At 48.4% G+C, this 20,306-nt stretch overlaps 1 protein-coding gene across 2 annotated transcripts in view; it reads left to right on the forward strand.

The window, feature by feature from the left end:
* Window positions 1-12,002: 12,002 nt before the first annotated feature.
* Window positions 12,003-20,306, forward strand: part of Reep1 (receptor accessory protein 1) — a 57,727-nt gene continuing 49,423 nt past the window's right edge. For both annotated transcript variants that reach the window (XM_051154703.1, XM_051154702.1), the window contains exons 1-2: window positions 12,003-12,131; window positions 18,567-18,643. In XM_051154703.1, the coding sequence (XP_051010660.1) occupies window positions 12,018-12,131; window positions 18,567-18,643 (191 nt within the window). In that variant the 5' untranslated portion in view covers window positions 12,003-12,017. The remainder of the gene's footprint in view (window positions 12,132-18,566; window positions 18,644-20,306) is intronic.

Consider the following 20,306-nt stretch of genomic DNA (forward strand, 5'->3'; position numbering starts at 1 on the left):
TCGGCTGTTTTACTTTCTTCCCAAGCACTTTTCATCTCTTAATAAACAACAACTGTTTCATTAAAAGGAGAGAGGAAGAAAGCGTGAGCCAGGAGGACGGTTCTGTTCAATGGATGTGAGTACTTGCCCTGCAAGCCTGATGGTCTGCGTTTAATCCAAGGACCCGCAGTGCAAGGAGAGAAGTGACTCCCAAAAGTTGCTGTCTCACATCTATGTGTGCACAGTGACATGCGCGTTCCTACTCCACATATCTCATCCCCTCCCTCCCTCCCTCCCTGTCTCTTTCTGTCTCACACACAATATATATGTATGTGTGTATATGTATATATAAGTATATATAATTTTTAAAAATCAAATAAATATAGAAGATGTTAATAGGAACATGTTGGGCTAGGGATATATCTTGGCTTGTAGAGTCCTTGCCTAGCATGCTTGAAGCCCTGGGTTCAATCCCCAGAGCCACGTAAACCAGTCTTACTAGTAAACACCCCGGCACCTGGGAGGTAGAGGCCAGAGGATCAGAAAATCAAGGTCATTCTTGGCTACATAGTGATCTGGACTCCAACCAGCCTGGAATACAAGAGCTCCTGTTTCAAAAACACTTTTTCTAGTTGAAACATATCCTCCCCATCTCTTTTTCTCTCTCTCCCTTTGTGTGTGTGTGTGTGTGTGTGTGTGTGTGTGTGTGTGTGTGTGTGTGTGTGTGTGTGTGTGTGTTTTGTACTAGACATTGAACCCGGGGCCTTGCGCATCCCAAACACATATTGAACCATTAAGCCACACCCTCAGCCCCAACAGGAACGTGTTTACTGGATAACTTCTGAATGAAGCTCAATCACAGCCGTCTTTCCTTCTAAAAACCGGAACCCACTTAAAAATATTTGTATTGCCTCTGAGCTTGCACTCAAGTGTCGCTTGGCTAATGACACACAGTTACATTGCTGTTCAAGCACTCAGCAGAGTGTTGCCCCTTGTGAGATTAGATGTTAAAAAACTCTCTACACTTGTCAATCTTTTCCCACTGCTTGTATTGTTTGCTTTCTGTGAATTTAACTTATTTAGGTAAGCAGAGGACAGTTCTGATAAGTTTTATAGGTGGACTCACTGGGGATCTACCTTTTCTGATTGGCTTATTTCACTTAGTGTAATGTCCTCTTGGCTGTAGCTTGTGTCTGAATTCCCTTCCCTTTGAAGGCTGAATACATTAACACCCTCCACACATATTCCAAAGTTTGCTTCCTCATTTATCCATTGGTGCACATTTGTATTGCTTCTATTCTTGTGAAGTGTGTTGCTGTAAACACAGGTGTGAAACTATCTCTGTGAGGATCGTTTGGGGCAGGTGAGCTGCATGCTACTCTCTTGACTTGGATGATGATGATGATGATGATGATTTTGAGAAGAAATCTTGCTATGTAGTGCAAGCTGACTTCCAACTTATATAGTCCCCCGCCTCAGCCGCCTCAGCAATGGGCTTACAGACATGTACCAATGTTAACAGAAGAGGAATTCAGCAACGGAACCCATCAGATCAGACTAGCCTCACTTTGCAGTGTTTTCACATTATGTCATAGGCTCAAAGGCATAGGGAGTGAGGAGATGGAAGGGCTGGATTCATACCTGGGCAGATGTGTCTGATTGATGGGTGAAACTTGCTGCAAGGGAAGCTGAAAGTCGGCATAAAACATGAGGGCTCTGGGTTCATAAGGCAGAGGCCTTCCTCCGGCTCTGCCGTGCTGGAGCCAGAACAGTGCCAAACACTGCTTACATTGCTTTCGCTGCTTTTAGAGTACTTACCTCCCCTTACATCGGCCTAGCACGACTTGGCATGGTGGAAGAGCACATGGCATGGCATGTATTGCTGGCTGGAGAGTGAGTGTTTTTACAACAGGTGGGCACACCAGTTCCTACTGGTCATGTGCTAATGGCTCGCAGGGAGGACCTCTGCTACCGTCTACGCTGACTGTGTGCTGATGGCTCACAGGGAGGACCTCTGCTGCCGTCCACGCTGGTCATGTGCTGATGGCTCGAAGGGAGGACCTCTGCTGCCATCCACGCTGGTTCCACGCTGGCCACCTCTCTACCTTTTTTCAGGATCCCACTTGAATCCAGCTCCTTGGCAGGACTCCGTCTATTCTTTTTTTTTCCCTTAGATTATTTACGTTCATGGTTTTATGAGCCTGAGAAAGAAAATATTTAATTTGGAGATGGCTTACAGTTCAGAGGTTCAGTCCGTTATCATCATGGCGGAAAGCATGTCAGTATGTGGGCAGAAATGATGCTGGAGAAGAAGCTGAGAGTTCTACGTCTGGATCCACAGGCAGCCGAAGGAGATTGTGAGCCACACTGGGAGTAGCTTGAGCATAGGAGACCTCAAACCCCACCCCCACAGTGACACACTTCCTCCAACAGGCCCACACCTACTCCAACAAGGCCTACCTCCTAATTATGCCACTGGCTATGGGCCAGGCATCCAAACACAGGAGTCTATGGGGGGCCATACCTATTTAAACCATAAGTCCAGTTTAGAAAGCTCCCCAAAGTTCCCCTGCCCCTTTAAGGGTACAGACAGGATCCCATCAGTTTTTCTCTTTCCCCAAACATATAAGTAGTGAGGCCTTTAAAGGAAGTCTGCTGAAGTAAACAGCTGTGGTCCTTTTAGCTGAGTGTGGTGTGGGCATCTGTGTATGCAGGAGAGAGAGAGAGAGAGAGAGAGAGAGAGAGAGAATATGTAGGCACCTGTGCATGCAAGAATGTGTGTGTGTAGCCGTCTGTGTATGCAGGAGTGTATGTCTGTGTGTGTGTGTGTGTGTGTGTGTGTGTAGCCATCTGTATGCAGGTGTAGCCATCTGTATGCAGGAGTGTGTGTGTGTGTGTGTGTGTGTTTATGCCATGATGCTTATGTGAAGGGCAAAAGATAACTTTTCAAAGTCAGCTCCCTCCCTCCTGTGCTGCGTATTTGTAGGTTACCTGGCCCCTGTGCTTCTAGCCCATCTCATAGCAGGCATGCTGGGACTGCACATGCCACACCACCACATCTCACATTCCAGGGAGGAACTTAAGTTGTCAGGTTTATAGGACAAGTGCCTTTACCCACCGCACCATTTCCCAGTAAGTGCTTAATTGGTGAATGAAAAGGGCTTCGTGGTTAAAAGAATTGGCATTTGAAATTACTATTTCTGAGAGGAAATAATAGAGAAAGAAACTAGTGGCTGTGAGTCGTACGCTATTTGTCTGGGGTATCAAAGCTTTTCCTGCAGCCTCCTCCGTTAGCTTCCACAGTGGCTGCTCTGAGTCTTTGTTCTTGCCGTTGTAGTCAAGGAAACGGATGCAAAACAGTCAAAGAGACAAGTTTCCAGTCTCATAGCTAGTTAGGCACTGAGCGGGATTCAAACTCAGGCCTGCCATCCAAGCCCAGCCTCCTCTGTCTACCCACAAACAAGCAAGCATCTTAAGAACAGAGCCCCCTACAATTTAGATTTCAAAACAAAAATGAAAAGCGATTCTGAGCCTTGAGCAGGAGTGGGTGGGTTGGCTTATGCAGTTTAACTGCGGGAATTGAGAAGTTACAGTGCTGGTCCCTGCTTACGTCAGACATTCTGGGCTGGTGTTCTCCTAAATTGGTTTGGGAGCATTTCCATAATCCAATTTAAAGCTTTTTTCTCCCTTTAGACACAATGAACATAGCTCTGAGCAGTAACTCCCTCTGTGTTCAGAGGCTGCATATGATTTGGAGATAAGAGGCCTGGGTTTTCTCCTTACAGAGCTGGGGGCGGGTCTCAGCAGCGCCCCTCACTCTGAAGCTTGGAGTTTCCTTTGTGGATGGGGAAAGGAATTCAGGCGTCTTGGCATCTTAGGGGTTGTCACCCAGATCAGAGGAGCAGATGGCAGAACACTGCATGTGACAGAGCTAGCCTAGGGAGAACTGTGTGTCCATTAGTCGGTCAGGATCTGTAGAGAGGAGCAGGCATTTGGAACATTCTGGGAGGAGGAGGGCTGCAGACAGAGGCTGGCAGGAGCACATACCACGCTCACCAAGAAGGACATGCCCTCTTTCTGTCCTGCCAAGATGAGCTCAGCTCGCTTGGGTGACCCTTCATGTGCTTAGACACTAGTCGTATGCTGTGTAGTGCCAGGAAGTCAGCATTTAACACGGGGCCAAAGAAGACTCATGCTAGACGAGATGGTTGGTAAAAGATAGTTGGCAACATTCTCTCTGATTTAAAAACAAAAAGATTTACTTGTGCACGCATGCATGTGTGCGCGTGTGTGTATGCATGCATGCGTGCATGTGTGCCACATAAGTGTAGGTGCCAGAGGAAGCTGGAAGAAGATGTCAGATCCCATCAAACTAGAGTTACGGGTTGTCTGTTTTTTGTTTTGTTTAGTTTTGTTTTTGTTTTGTTTTGTTTTGTTTTTTTGAGACAAGGTTTCTCTGTGTATACTTGACTGTCCTGGGCTCACTTTGTAGACCAGGCTGGCCTCAAACTCACAGAGCCGCCTGCCTCTGCCTCCCTAGTGCTGGGATTAAAGGGGTGCGCTATCATGCCCGGCTGAGTTACGGATTGCCAACCACCTAGTGTGGGTGCCGGAGACCAAACCCTATGTCCTCTCCAAGAGCAGCCATTGTTATGTCTCCAGCACCACACTCCCCCTCTCTTTCTCTTCCTTTTTCCTAAACTTGGGGACCACTTGCAGGTACCGAGTTATACAGTGCGGAGTCAGGAGGGAGGTACCTCATCGTAGTGAGGAAATGGGTGGTAGAGTCACACTGGCCTGGGCTGGAGTTGGCACCTTGCCTAATTGTGAAACTGAGTTATTTAAATTCACCACATTTTCATTGCTTCACCTGTCTTAGGAGAAAAACAGTGATACTCTTCTTCAATAAAGGTTAGAAATTCTGTTTGTTGAAAAGTTTGCATAGTTTCTCCTGTGTAGTAAACACTCAACAAAGAAATCTCTGGAGAGCCAAATACACAGGGGAGCCAGGCCTGCTGTGCTCCCTGCTTCCTTGCTCCAGCCTGTAGGAAGATCTTGACGGGTAAATAGAAGCCCGAGGGTGGGGACCACGGCAACCAAGGACCAGGTGGCTTTCTGTGCCAAGGGAACTCGAAGCGCCATGCTCACAGTGGGCAGCTCCGCCTAGCAGAAGCTTCTAGTGCCCTCGTGAGCAAGGATGTTCCCTGTGGAGGTATGGGAAAGCCAGGGTTTCATAGGAGCATCTTGGCCTCGTATTGTGTCTGAGATTCTCGGGACTATGATGTCATGATTTCTGTGAGTTGTTGCTGGGTCACACCGAGGACTTCTGATGTCACCATGTCTTGGTTATCTCAGTGTGGAGGCCGACATCAAATCGTCTTTCTCCGTTTTTGGAGGTGTGCACACACAGCTCACTAATGAGTATGGATTCCACCCAAAGCTTTAGTGTTCGTTTTAAGCTTTTAGATGGCTATTCAAACCAATGGGTTTCCTCCTAGCACTTCATAAATTTCTGTTTTCTTAATCTCCTACTCTCTTCCCCAGCCCCACCCCCTGCCCTGAGAAAGTCCCCACTCTGTTTTCATGGCACATGCATTCTGCTATCTTCCCCCATCCTCTCTTAAGGCCGTTTTCTTCTCCATAGTCCCCTTTCTATCTAGTTTTATGACTTAGATCTACACACACACACACACACACACACACACACACACACACACACACACAAACCTGTGGCTCACACCTGTAATACCAGTACTTAGAGGTGAGGGAGGAGGATCAGGAGTTAGTTTCTAGACCAGTCTGGGTTATGTGAGACCTTTCCTCAAACAAACAAATGTAAGCTTATATAGAAAAACAAAGAACCAGACTGGAGAGATGGCTCAGCAGATAAGGACACTGGCTGCTCTTCCAGCGGACCTGGGTTCAATTGCCAGCACACTTGTGGATGCTTACAACTGTCTATAACTCCAGTTCCAGGGACACCCTCACTAGACATATATGCAGACAAAACAATCAATGCTCATAAAATAAAATGAATAAATTATTAAAAAAGAAAGAAAAACGAAGTGCCAAGAGTAGCCCAGGAAAAAGTTGAGACTATCAGGATTTATTTCAAAGCTTTGATTATCAAGTTCATGGTTATTATTAAGGTACCATGTTAGAAAGTGGAACAGAGAGCTGAAAAATAAAACTGTAATATTTCAAGAACTTTACATTTGACAGGGTAGTGCTGCACAACAATGTGAAGGGGTTCAGCAAACGTGCTGGAGACATTTGGGGTTCAAGCAGAAAAGAATAGCATTGAATCCCCAATTCATGTCACATAGAAAATAAATTCCAGATGAATTAAAATCTAGTAGTGGAAAAGCAAGCATTTGAAATGAGTATGTGTACATGTTTGTATGTGTGTGCATATTTATGTGTGTACATGTTTGTATGTGTGTGCATATTTATGTGCGGGCACGTGTGTGTGCATGTTTTCATGTTTGCACACATTTGTGTGTGTACATATGTTTGCATGTGTGTGTGTATGTGCATACCTGTGCTGCCCAGAGCTCTTCCCCTGGCCCTCTCCGCCTTAGTTTTTGACGTAGAACCTCTCACTGAACCTGGCACTTTCTGATCCAGCTCTCCTCATGCCTCTTCAGCAACTGAATTACAGGTGTTCACTGCTGTGTCCAGCTTTACATTTTTTTAAAGATTAAAAAAATTATCATGCATAAATAGGATGTGGGATACCTGTATGAGTTCAAGTACCAATGCATGCATCAGTTCCTCTAGAGCTGCAGTTATGTGCAGCTGCGCACCACCTGGGGTGGGTCTGGGGGCTGAGTTGAGGTCCTCTGCAAGAGCTATGTGAATTCTCAACTGTGGAGACGACTCTCCAGCCCCCAAGCTCAGGCTTTTACATGGTGCTGCACATCCAAGCCCGGTCCTGGTCTTGTATAGCAAGCATTTTGCTAACCGAGCTATCTGTCGGTCCTCAAAAGCTTAAAACTTTTATAAGAAAAGGTGACCAGTCCCTCTTAAAAATAGACCAAAACATGTGTCAAAGATCTGTGTATTTATTTTTATAAAATGCCCAACTTGTGGACAATAAAAGACATGGTGGGCCAAGCTACTAGATTTGGTGTTAGGGAAGGTGTTTGCAGTGCACACGTCCAACACAAGACCCATACTCATAATTCAGAAGACCTTAAAAATCACTCGAAGGGTGACTGTATAGAGGGCGGTGAGCGGCCAGCTAAGCAGCTCCCTTGGGCGATCGTCTTAAAAAGTTGACGTACATGTATTTGAGGAAACGTCAACAAGGGTACCATTTCACACTCATCAGACTGGAGGAAGTTTCAGTCTGATGTAGTTGTTCTGACAGGAACGGGGAGCATTAGAATGCTCACACCTGCAGGAAGAGGTAGAAATTGGTGCGGCGCTGCCAACTGGTCCTGCATCACATAGTAGAAGATGCTACACAGTGTCCACACTGTGAAGTGCCTCCTGGAATGAGATGCTTCATGTGTTGAGAGCTGGGTCCCCGGCTAGTAGATCTGATTATTGAAAAGTGAAGGGACTGTGACTCCCACAGGCACCAGTCACATGAAGAGTATGCATGCAGACCTGTGGGCTCACACAGATAAAATTAAAATGAGTGCCTGGCATGGTGGCGCACGCCTTTAATCCCAGCACTCGGGAGGCAGAGCCAGGCGGATCACTCTGAGTTCGAGGCCAGCCTGGTCTACAAAGCAAGTCTAGGACAGCCAAGTCTACATAGAGAAACCCTGTCTCAAAAAAACAAACAAACAAACAAAAATAAAAATGAGCAAATCTTTAAAGAATAAAACTAAGCTGGTAAGTGGAAGGATTTAAAAAGAGAAAAAGAGTGTCTGGGCTTAAGACGTAGCTCAGTGGGTAGAGAGCTTAAATAGCATTCATGAAGCCCTGAGTTCATTCCAGCATCACACAAGCAGGCTGGGGATGCTAGCCAATACTCCCAGCGCTCAGGAGGTAGAAGCAGGAAGCTCAGGAAGTGGGGGGTCATCCTTAGCTACAGAGCGTAGGTCTTGGCTTCATGAGATGCTGTCTCAAAAACTAATCAACACTAGAGGGTAGTGTGTGGAGAAGCTTGAGGGGGCAGTGGGAAGGATTCACTGGGGTAGCGTTTTTTGAGATGGATCCTAAAGGATTCTGTCAAAGGACACAAAACACCTGTGGAACTGAAAAGAGACGCGGCACTAAGATTCGGGCATCAGAAAGAGCTGCCAGGCAGGTGAGGCTAGCTGGCCACCACCGGGGACTCCAATCTGAGGCTCAGAGAGGGGCAGCTGTGAGGCTGGGGTCTAGGCAAGGGGGAGCCCCTGGAAGATGGCCTGGTAAGAGGCATTTGGTCTCCAGCAGGCATAAGGGCTGGGCTGTGTGTATCTAAGTAGTAGAGCCTTTGGCTGGCAGGCACGAGGCCTGGGTTTGTGCCCTCCCCCCGCATTCTCCCTGCCTAAATCTTCTCAGAATAGCTCATGGTTTAAACAGACATAAATGCCAACCCCTTCAGCTCAGACCTGCTTTACTCATTACTTCTTGAGAATGAGCCCTTTTAGTCCCAGTCTCTCTTCCCTGGGGAGATGAAGTGTTTTCGGGTCTGTAGAGTCTCAGATGTGAATGTGTCCGTGGAGGGACCCTCTGTTGCCAAACGGGTCCCAGGCAGGGGTGCTGGTTACCGGTTCATGTCCTAAGAGGCTGTCTGAGGGAGCCCAGGCCTCCCTGGCTAGGTACCCCTTGAGCTTTTCAGCTCTGGCCACTAAGGGGGTGTTGCGGCTCACTGGAGTTCACGGATGTGCCACTCAATAGGCCCCGGTTCCATCATCCACTGCTTGTGTGATGCTGCCTCTGAACAAGAGCTGGAAACCAGCCTAGCAGACGTGGCTAACAACCATGGCATCTGTGCCCAAGGAGCAGCATGTTTACTTCCCCAGAGCTGCTGGCATTGTGCCTGGGGCCTTGCTGATTCAGCCTGGTGCTGTCTGGTGTGCACCTCACTGCCCTGAACTCAGTGCAAGGTCACAGGTGTCCCCTAGAAGGTGCTGACTTTGATGTCTCCACTGTTTAGAACTTGATGCTGTGAACACATCTTTGCCGGACACTCTCTTCCATGCCAGGGAACAGAAATGCAGCTACAAATAAAGCAAGCACGGGACCTGGCTCTGAGGAATGCCCCATCTTGTGGGAGAGACAGAGCCTGGAGAGGCTGCCTAAGTGTTTTGAATAAAGACAGGGAAGAGAAAGTGCAGGGAGCTGTGACAGTGCAGTAGGTAGGACAGGGAGAGGAGCCTGATATCCGGGTGAGGGGTTGGGGGGTGCAGTCAGGAGGTACAGTGACGAGGCTGGAAAAGGCCTCAGCTAGGAAGGAAGTACCCTCTGATCCCCAAGAATCCTTAGGAGTGGGACAGGCCAAGAGAGGAACAGAGTAGTTGGAGAGACCTCCTCCATAGGTCACCTGTACCTGAGTCTGGGGCCCCTCAGGCAGGCCACACACTCCTTGGCCCACCTTCTTATTTCAAAATCACGTTTATTTACTTATTTAGTGTGTGGGGATGGGCATGTGGGCATTGTGGTGCATGTGTAGAGGTCAAAGGACAAGAGGGAGGAGTCAGTTCTTTCCTTATGTCACTTGGGTCCCTGGGATCAAGCTCAGGTCATCAGACTTGAAGCAGTCTCTCCAGCCCTGCTTTGTGTTCTGAGACAGGGTCTTTCTGTGTTGTCCTGGCTGGCTTGAGACACACTCTGTAAGCCAGGCTGACTTCCAACTTGCAGCAATCTTTCTGACTCTGCCTCTTAAGTGCTAGAATTAGTCACTCCCCACCACACCCAGCATCAGCACCATGCCCACATCACCACCATGCCCAGCATCACCCACCATGCCCAGCATCAGCATCATGCTCAGCATCACTACCATGCTCAGCATCAGCATCATGCTTAGCATCAGCATCATGCTTGGCATCAGCCCCATGCCCAGCCTCACCACCATGCCTAGCATCAGCACCACGCCCAGTATCACCACCATGCCCAGCATCATCACCACGCCCAGCATCAGCACCACGCCCAGCATCACCACCCCTCCCAGCATCACTCATCATGTCCAGCATCAGCATCATGCCCAGCATAAGCACCATGCTCAGCATCAGCACCACGCCCAGCATCAGCACCATGCCCAGCATCAGCACCATGCTGAGCATCACTCACCATGCCCAGCATCACCACTATGCCCACTTCAATTCCTTCCCTCCCACTGCCATCTTAACTTTTACTCTTCCATCCTAATTTAGTCCCTCTTCTTGCTTACCTAGCTTCTTATACCTCTCATTCTGTCAATGGTGACAGGAAATCAAGCTTGAAAGAGGCTGGTCCATCTGTCTCTAGCCCCTGCTTTACTCTTCTTTAATGAGTATGAGACCCTGGGCAATCAAGTGCCAGCCTATCTGAGACTTGGGGCCATATGTTAGGGAGGATTCCCTGACCAGAGTAGGCTAAGATATATAAGGCTTGTAAAAGTACTTGACACAGACATTTGTACACACACACACACACACACACACACACACACACACACACACATCTTTATCTTCAATGTCAGAACTGACCTGGTTCTGTTACTTCTGTGTTTCCATGGACATTGTCCCTCCAGCCACAGTGCTCCTGGTAAAGCTGCCCCCTCTTAGTTAATTGCATCTCTTCTCTAGACAACTTCTAAACACCTCATGGGCACTGGCTTTGGGTATCTTCTGCATGGTATCCCTTCTAACAAGGCAGGTTCCTTAAGTGAAACCCCAAGTTCTGTCTGAGTTTTCCAGTGCCTGTAAGACCTGACACTGTGTGGCTCTTGTACCCAGTCAGTTTGCACTGACGTGACAGTTGCAAGTGGCTTTGCCATTTGATCAAAAGTATGAGGCTCTTGTAGGTCTGACACTCTGTTTGTACATTTTAAAATACCTGTTGGGCTGTGTGTGGTGGTGCACACCTTTAATCGCAGAGCTCAGGAGGCAGAAGCAGCCGGAACTCTGAGTTTGAGGCCAGTCTGGTACACATAGAAACTAGCAGACCAGTCAGGGCTACATAGTGAGACCCTGTCTCAAAAACATAAGTGTATTGGGCTGGTGTGTAAAGGTGCTTGCTGCCAGGCCTGATGACCTGAGTTCAATCCCTAGGACTCACATCGTGGAATGAATATACTGACTCCCACAGATTGTCCTCCGACTACCACATGTGTGTCATGGTACCCATTGGAATACATACACAAATGAATAAATGTAATATTTTTAAACACCTGTTCTCCGGCATAGTGTTGCATGCCTGTAATCCCAGTGCTCAGAAGGCTGAGCCAAGATCTTCGCCCTCAAAAAATGTTCTTAGCTCTCGGGCCATTTACAGTTCACTGGTGCGATGGCCGTCAGCCGAAAGTAAAAGAACCCCTGATACGGTACATGATGCTAAGGCTGACCCAGTCTGGGAGGTCAGAGAAGTGCCCAGGGAATCAGGTGGGAGTTGGGGTCTGATGGATGGGTAGGGAAGATTCCAGAAGAAAGCAGCATTGGCAAAGGTAAGGTGGCGAGAACAGGGGCGGTGGAGCTTCCCACTGCTGATGGGTCTCGGATGCAGGTCTGAGAGTTAATCACTGACCCCAGTGAGAGCTGAAATACAGTCAGCCAGCTGGGGTAATATTTACTTGCATCTGAAGAGCAGGAAGAAGGAAGTGACGACAGAGTGGAGGGATGCTGGTGGGAGGAGAGGTTGACCTGATTAGATTTGAGATTACAAAAGCTTATGCTGGCTGCAAGATGCTGAGGTCAAATGCAATGATTATAGTCTTTGTGGAGCTGCCAATGGGGATCAGCATCCCAAGGAGTCATCCATAGTGTGGGTGGCTGTCTCCGGAGAAGGTGTTTCTAACAACAATCTAGCTGTGAACATGAAACCTTCAGGGGACTCACACCCCTGACTTGGAGAACAGCCCCCTGGAACTGATGCTGTGTGGTTTCTATCAAACAGGGTGGATGAAATCACATCTCCCCGTTTTCCTGTCTCACCTCTCTAGGCTTCTCTTCGGCACCCTTTATCCTGCATATTACTCCTACAAGGCTGTGAAGTCTAAGGACATTAAAGAATACGTAAGTAAATCCTCTCATTTGGTGGGGTGGGGGGCAGGTGGCTAATGGGGTGAGTGGCTGAGTATGAAGTGGTAGGGGGAGATATCCCCTTGGTGTGGGTTCTGGGGGCAGGAGGGACCCCCTCACCTCCCAACTTCTCGTGTGACTTCTCAGAAGTCCTGTCGTCATCCAAAACTGCCCTCTGTCTAGACCCTAAGTGTTGAAGTGGGGAAAGCCGAGGATTTGGTATCTGAGAGGAAATTCTATCTGGAACTGGAGGCCAGGTGCTGTGCGTGAGTACCTCTCTCTCAGCCTCAGTTTGTTCATGTGGGAGGCCCTCGCAGCACAGATCACAGACTGGCACTGAGAGAAGGTGCATAGGCCTGAGAAGGCATCTGACCTGGATTGTTTCCTGGTTGTCCAGTTCCGACCCTCTTCCAGTCTACCTGCCAACACCCGCTGCTTAAGCCTTGTTGCTGTGTGTATGCTCTTTGAGGATGGAAGTGGTCGTAATCATCTCTCTGCAGCACTTTACAGAGAGCTGAGCACATGGCAGTGGATCAGGAGGACTCACTGGTTATGGAGGATTGCCATAATTACTGTTGGGAGATTTGGGTGCCACCAGCATCATTCCTGGTGATCCCTGGTGAACCTCCTATTAAGCCACCCCACTGACCAAGACTTGCTGAGTGAAGGATGAGACATGAGTGTCCTTTCCCTTGTACGGTACTAGCCTGGGTCAAAGTGCAAAGTATGTGGGTTTGGTCATAAAGAGACTGAATTGCCAAATCCTAGCTCTGAACTTTTATTGGTGCAATTTAAATGCTAGTGGCTTAAACCTCCAAGAGTCTCCGGTCATCTTCTGAACAACAGAGTAGTGACAACCCCTCTTCCTCTTTTACTTAGAAGATGTTGCTTACCAAGTTTGGGATAGGGAGGACTCACTCTTTAGAGGATTGCAATCACTAATGTTGAGTGCTCCCAGCATTAGCTCTGGTCGTACTGGGATGGTGTAGGTAAGACATAAATAATTCAAGGCATGGAGAGGTGGCTCTGTCGCTAAGAGTACTTGCTGCTCTTACAGAGGACCAGGGTTCAGATCCCAGCACCCATTTTAGAAAGTTCACAACCACCTGTTACTCCAGCTTAGGGGATCCACCACCCTCTTCTGACCTCAGGCGCGAGCGCGCGCGCGCGCACCCACACACACACACACACACACACACACACACACACACACACACACAGAATCCTTTAAATGTATGAATTAATTCAGAACTAGCTTGAAAGTCATTTTCATGGCTTTTCCAAGAAGTCTTTATGATGGACACCCCCAGGTTGACTTCAATGAAAGCTCAGCTCCTTTTTCTTCCAGTTTCCCAGAGCTGCTTGCTTCAGCTGCTCCTAGCAGGGGACCCAGAATGGGTAACTCCTGGAGGCCCATCCCTGGTATGTGTGAGGACAGCTCGGTGTGCACACTATAAATAGCCGGGAAGTTGCAAACACACAGGCTCCTGGTTCTCAACTGACAGCCCAGGCTAAAGCAATGGGCAGCTTCTTCCAGCCCTACCCGCCCTGACCCCTTCCCACCTGTGGTGCTCAGCAGCTGTGCCAGGGAGGGAGGCCTTGCCGAGGTCTCTGGAGTTCAAGGCTGATCCTCTGCAAAGCAGGGGCTGCGCCAGCTGGGAGAGATCAAACCCTGGTAAGTTGTTATGTGCTGACTAAACTCACAGGAGCCTGGTGTAAGGCCAGAATGGCAGTTCATTAATTTAGAGCAAAGCTAACTGACAAGCACAGCAGCTGTTTGTGTTGGCTGCTGTGTGCACACTTTTCTCCATGGGGAAGAGCTCGAGAGTCAAGCTTAGAAGGTTTCTGGGTAAAAATGGCATTGGGAGTTGGAGCTGGGTAGTACCAGGGGAGACCTGCCTGCCTGCCTCCCTCTCTCCCCCGTCTCTCTCTGTCTCTCTCTCACCAGGGGAGACCTGTCCCCCCTCACACACACAGAGTCACGTATGTTCAATGTCCCAATACTCTCAGGTCACCTGCTTTAGCATCCTCAGGGTTGTAAGTGTCACACATGCCCTTAGACTGTTAATGTGTCTGCTTCTTGTGGTCTGTTTGGTTTTACTTCTGTCCTGTGATGAAATGCTCTGACTAGGGCTGCAGAGATGGTTCAGTGGTTAAGAGCACTTGCTGGAGGAGGACCTGGGTTCAATTTCAGCATCTGGATCAAGTGGCTCACAACACCTGTAATGCTAGTTCTAGGGATCCGATGCCTCTTTCTGTCCTCTGAAGGCACCTGAACAACACACACACACACACACACACACACACAGACAGACAGAAACAGAGACAGAGAGGAATTAAAAAATAAAAATGCACCTTAAAAAAAGAAAACACTTTGACCAAAAGCAACCTTGCAGAGGAAAGAATTTGGCCTACACTTCTAGATTCCCATCTGTCACTGAGAAAAGCAAGGGCAGGAACTCAGGCAGGATCTTAAAGGCAGGCCTGCTTGCTTGTCTTGCAGCAGTGCCTCTGACCACGGAATTCTCTCAGCCAAGGAAGCATAGCAGCAACCACAGAGAATGCTGTTGTGATGGCTCACTTGGTCTCTCAGGCTCAGCTAACTTCCTTACAGAGCCCAGTACCACTGGCCCAGGGAATGGTACTGCCCACAGTGGGCTGGACCCTCCTACATCAATTAACAATCAAGATGAACTCCCGTAGATATGGCCGTAGGCCAATTGATCTAGGGAATTTTTTTCTTTTTCCTTTTCCTTTAAAAATTTTTTGTCTTATGTATTACATCCCAACCACAGTTTCCCCTTCCTTCCCTGCCCCCCAACCCTCACCCGCCCCCAACCTCCTTCTTCACAAGATCCACCCCCCTCCACCTCCCCTCTGGAAAGAGCAGGCCTCCCAGGGACGTCAACCAAACACTGCATAACAAGGCACGATAAGACAAAGCACACCCCATCATATAAAGGCTGGACAAAGCAACACAGAAGGAGGAAAAGAAGAGCCAGAGACAGCCCCTGCTCCCACTGTCAGGGTCCCACAAGAGCACAAAGCTGCTCACCCATGACATATATGCAGAGGACCTAGGACAGACCCCTACAGGTCCCCTGATCTCTCAAGTTCCCGGGGGTCCCGCTCGACGGATTCTGTGGGCCATGTGTGTCCCTGAGGCCTCTGGTTCCTCTGATCCTTGTTCCCCCTCCTTGGCAGGACTCCCTGAGCTCCGGCTAGTGTTTGGCTGTGGGATCTGCATCTTCCCCCACCAGTTGTTGGATGGAGTCGCTCTGGTCTCTTTGATGATCATTTTCTGCTAGGCTCTGGTCCCAGAACACTCTTAGGCAAGACAAACTGTAGTTTGAAGGTTTTGTGGCTGGGTTGGTGTCCCAGTCCCTCCACCTGAGGCCTTGCCTGGCTACAGAAGACGGCCACTTCAGGCTCCCATACAGAATATGGCCACCTCAGGCTCCCATACAGAAGATGGCCACCTCAGGCTCCCATACAGAAGATGGCCACCTCAGGCTCCCATACAGAATATGGCCACCTCAGGCTCCCATACAGAAGATGGCCACCTCAGGTTCCCATACAGAAGATGGCCACCTCAGGCTCCCATACAGAAGATGGCCACCTCAGGCTCCCATACAGAATATGGCCACTTCAGGCTCCCATACATCACCACGAGTCGCCACTGGGTCACTCTCGCAGATTTCCATAGAGTTTCCATTGTTCTAGGCTTCCACCTTGCCACCAAAATGACCCCCAATTCCAGTCATTTCCCTAGTATTTTCTCCCTCTCTTCCCCCCCCCCCCCAACACCTGATGCTTCCTGTTCCCAACCCAGGTGCACCCGAGAACTCTATTCTACTTTGATCTAGGGAATTTCTTGATGGAGAGGCTGTGCCAAATGATTCTCAGCTGCGGCATCTCATAACCCCATCTGTCCAGGAGAAAGCCTGGGGCTCCACCCATTCCAGTTCTCAGCTGGTGACTGGGCACCTCCTCCTTAGGACCATTGGCATCTACCAAACCAGGTCCCCACCCTTCTCTCTAGCCACTCCCTGAGACCCACTTCATGCCATTCCCCCTGAGATGAGTCAGGGAACACTTGAATCAGCTTCTAAATATATTTATTTACTTATTATGTTAAGTTGGTTGTGTCTGAGATTATGTTTATTATCTATAATTCATAAAATATATACAAAATATTGGATAATGCACATTTATTTTATTTGTTTTACCTGCATGTCCGTAAGTGTATCATGTGCACGCAGTGCCCTCAGTGGCCAGAAAAAGAGTATCAAATCCCTTGAGACTGAAGTTATAGAAAGTTGTGAGTCACTGTGTAGTTGCTGGGAATTGAACCCAGGTCCTCTGGAAGAGCAGGGAATGCTCTTAATGGCTGAGCCATCTCTTTAGCAAAATTTGAAGACTGTAACAACATCTCCCTCACGACTACTAGTAACTCCCTTGTTACACTCTCCTTTTTATATTCTTTTGTTATTATTTTAAAGCTTTCATACAAGTATTGGATTATTGTTACTGTAACAAGTTACCGTGAACTTCCCAGCATAAAACAACATATATTTTGTTTTCCGTTTGTTTTCATTTTTCTTTGGTGGGTGGGGTTTCAAGACAAGGTTGTTCTGCGTGTGTAGCTTTGGCTGTCCTGATACTCACTCTGTAGACCTGGCTGGCCTCGAACTCAGAGAGACCCACCTGCCTCTGTCTGTCTCCCGAGTGCTGAGATTAAAGGCAGGCACCACCACTGCCCAGCAACACATACATTATTGATTGCACAGGCAGGGTTATTTCTCTTTGGAGTCTCAGAGGAGAGAGTCTCTTTCCCTGCCTTTGCAGCTCAGCAGCTGCCCCCCCCAAGATCATAGCCCTTCCTCATGCTGTGGAGCCAGGGGTTTTGCATCTCTGGGCAGTCCTCCACACACATGATCCCCCCCCCCCAACACAGCTGGGAAGAGTTGTCCTCTAAGGCTGCGTGTCCAGTTGGTAGGATGGCCTTCCCATCCCAGCATCCCTGATGACTCTGCCAGTTCCTATTGGCTATGTAGCAGTCAGCTTCCCTGGCAGCAGCTACAGTGAGACCCTTTCTCAAACTGAAACTGTGGTGGAAGTGACTTATTAAATGGGCTCTTAGGTAGGAGTGAGTGAAAGTTCATGTGTGCCTCCCAGGGACAGAATTGATTTGCTTCCTAATGGATGTGAATTTTCACTATTTCAGTGAGATCAGTTTTCTATAACCTGTCAAACTGGAAAAATATCCAATAATGTTGAAAATCAGGATTCTTGAAGCAACCTGATAATTTGGAACTATGTGCTGGACACCTGGCATCCACAGGACACTCGGTCTTTCCCCAGATTTTGTAATACTTACTTTTTAAAATTTCATTTATATGCGTACTTAAGTCCATATTTGAAATCTTGCTTTGGTTCTTTTTTGCAGCTCAAGGTCCAACTAGGAGTTTTGTTATTTTTGTGACAGAGTCTTGCTCTGTAGCCGAGGCTGACCTCGACCTCATGAACCATCCTCCAGGCTCAGAAGCCTGGGCACTGGGATTCTGCCAAGACTTTTGAGGATAGTTTATGGTGTCAGTTTTGGGAGCCTTCTAGAAGAAGAAGATCTTCCCTCTGAGGCTCTCCCCTGCAGCCAGTCTGTCAGGCTCAGGTTCTGTCCCCAGAACTTTAAGGGTTTGTCCTCAGGTGTTAGTAACCTGGATTAAATCCTGGCTTGTGTGTGAAACCTTACTCTGGTTGTAGAACAGCCTATTTGCTCGCAGCATAAAGGCCCTGGAGCAGGGCTGGAGAGATGGTTCAGCGGTTAAGAGCACCGGTTGCTCTTCCAGAGGTCCTGAGTTCAATTCCCAGCAACCACATGGTGGCTCACAACCATCTATAATGTGATCCGACGCCCTCTACTGGTCTGAAGGTGTACATGCAGACAGAGCACTGTATACTAAATAAATAAATATTAAAAAAAAAAAAAAAAAGATGTGGAGTAAAACTGCACCTGAGTTAGGGAAGTGTGAGGAGGAGATGACAGATGCAGGCGGCACTGCCTGGATCTGCCTCAGTGTCCACTGCCTTGGCCCTGGGCAGCCACGGACCTGCCTCAGTGTCCACTGCTTTGGCCCTGGGCAGCCACGGACCTGCCTCAGTGTCCACTGCCCTGGGCAGCCACGGACCTGCCTCAGTGTCCACTACCTTGGCCCTGGGCAGCCACAGACCTGCCTCAGTGTCCACTGCCTTGGCCCTGGGCAGCCACGGACCTGCCTCAGTGTCCACTGCCTTGGCCCTGGGCAGCCACGGACCTGCCTCAGTGTCCACTGCCTTGGCCCTGGGCAGCCATGGACCTGCCTCAGTGTCCACCGCTTTGGCCCTTGGCACCCATGATCTTGTCTACCAACTCTGTTTTCCCTTCAACAGGTCAAATGGATGATGTACTGGATTATATTTGCCCTCTTCACCACAGCAGAGACGTTCACAGACATCTTCCTTTGCTGGTAAGCACTCCAGGGACTGGGATATTTCAGAGGGCAGCTTCACTTGGTGTGGGGAGAGATGGGGAAGGAGCTCGGCCTTTCCTTGGGCCAGAGGAGCAGGACCAAGGCTGGGGGGTTAACTGGGACATTTTTAATACATTGCTTCACAGATCATCCGGGTAAATGTCCTTGATGGGCTCCCTGAGAGCCAGTGTTGTCTAAGGCACTTGGGGTGTGGCACAGGCTGCACGGGCAGAGTTCCTCCAGGAGCGGGAGGGGCTGCATCTGTAACTCAGGAGGAGAGCAACAGTGCTGCAAGCTCAAGGTCCTGGGCTCAGCCCAGCACTACAGGACAAAATAAGCATTCAATTAAAGCACCACGTTTCTCTCCTAACCCACAGGCTCTGCGCATAACCACTATTCATACTTTTGTGTCCTCTTGCAATATTTATTGGTGCCAGGCACGGAGACACATGCCTTTAATTACAGCATGTAAGGCAGAGGTAGACAGCTCTCTGTGAGTTTGAAGCTATCCTGCATTCTAGGACAGCCAGGACTACACAGAGAGATCCTGTCTCAAGAAACAAAAACAAAATTGTTGACATGTTAATTAATATACACACTTATACGGACATTTTTATTTTTCTTTTCTTTCGTTCTTTGTTGTGGTTGTTGTTGTCGTTTGAGACAGGGTTTCTCTGTGTATGTACTCCTTGGCTGTCCTGGACTCACTTTGTAGACCAGGCTGGCCTCGAACTCACAGTGATCCACTTGCCTCTGCCTCCTGAATGCTGGGATTAAAGATGTGTGCCACCATGCTTGGCAACATTTTTATTTTTAAGATTCTTATTCTCTCTCTGTGTGTGTGTGTGTGTGTGTGTGTGTGTGTGTGTGTGTGTGTGTGTGCGCGCGCGCGCGCGCGCGCGCTCGCGCATGCGCGTTACATATGGTGCATGTCTGCTATATCTGAGCATGACCATGCTGTGGTACACATGTAGAAGTTGGAGAACAACTTGGTAGAGTCAGCTATCTCCTTCTAATTGTGTGTGGGTTCTGGGGATCACGCTCGCCAGCCTTGCACAGCACTTGTGCTCACTGAGCCATCTCACTTGGGGTTCTTTTTTTATGGTAACTTGTTTTTGGGGACAGTGTCTCAGTGTGGCCTAGGCTGGTCTTTACCACTCAAACCCTAACCCTCAGGTTCCTAAGTACTAGAATCGTGGGTGCACAGTGCTTACGTGTTTTGCTTTCTCTTTTTAAAAAACAGTGTTAGACATAACAATTCTGTTTGCTATTGAATTCATTTTAGAAATGCTTCATATGCATATGAAGCACACCTTTAATCCTAGCACTCGGGAGGCAGAGGCTGGTGGATCCCTGTAAGTTCGAGGCCAGCCTGGTCTACAAAGTGAGTCCAGGACAGCCAAGGCTACACAGAGAGACCCGGTCCTGAAAAAAGAACAAAACAAGAAAAGAAATGCTTCATATGAACATAAATATATCTACTTATTTTTCAATAGCCACATAGTATTTCATGGTCTCGATGAAATATAGTTTATTTAATTAGTGTCCTTTTAAAAAAGTTTAAAGATCTATTATATTTTTAATTGTGTATAGGTCTTGGGGGTATGCATATGTGCATATGAGTGTAGGGTCCTGAGGAGGCCAGAAGAAGACATCAGAT

Source organism: Acomys russatus, chromosome 13 (genome assembly GCF_903995435.1).
Source record: "Acomys russatus chromosome 13, mAcoRus1.1, whole genome shotgun sequence".
Taxonomy (NCBI): domain Eukaryota; kingdom Metazoa; phylum Chordata; class Mammalia; order Rodentia; family Muridae; genus Acomys; species Acomys russatus.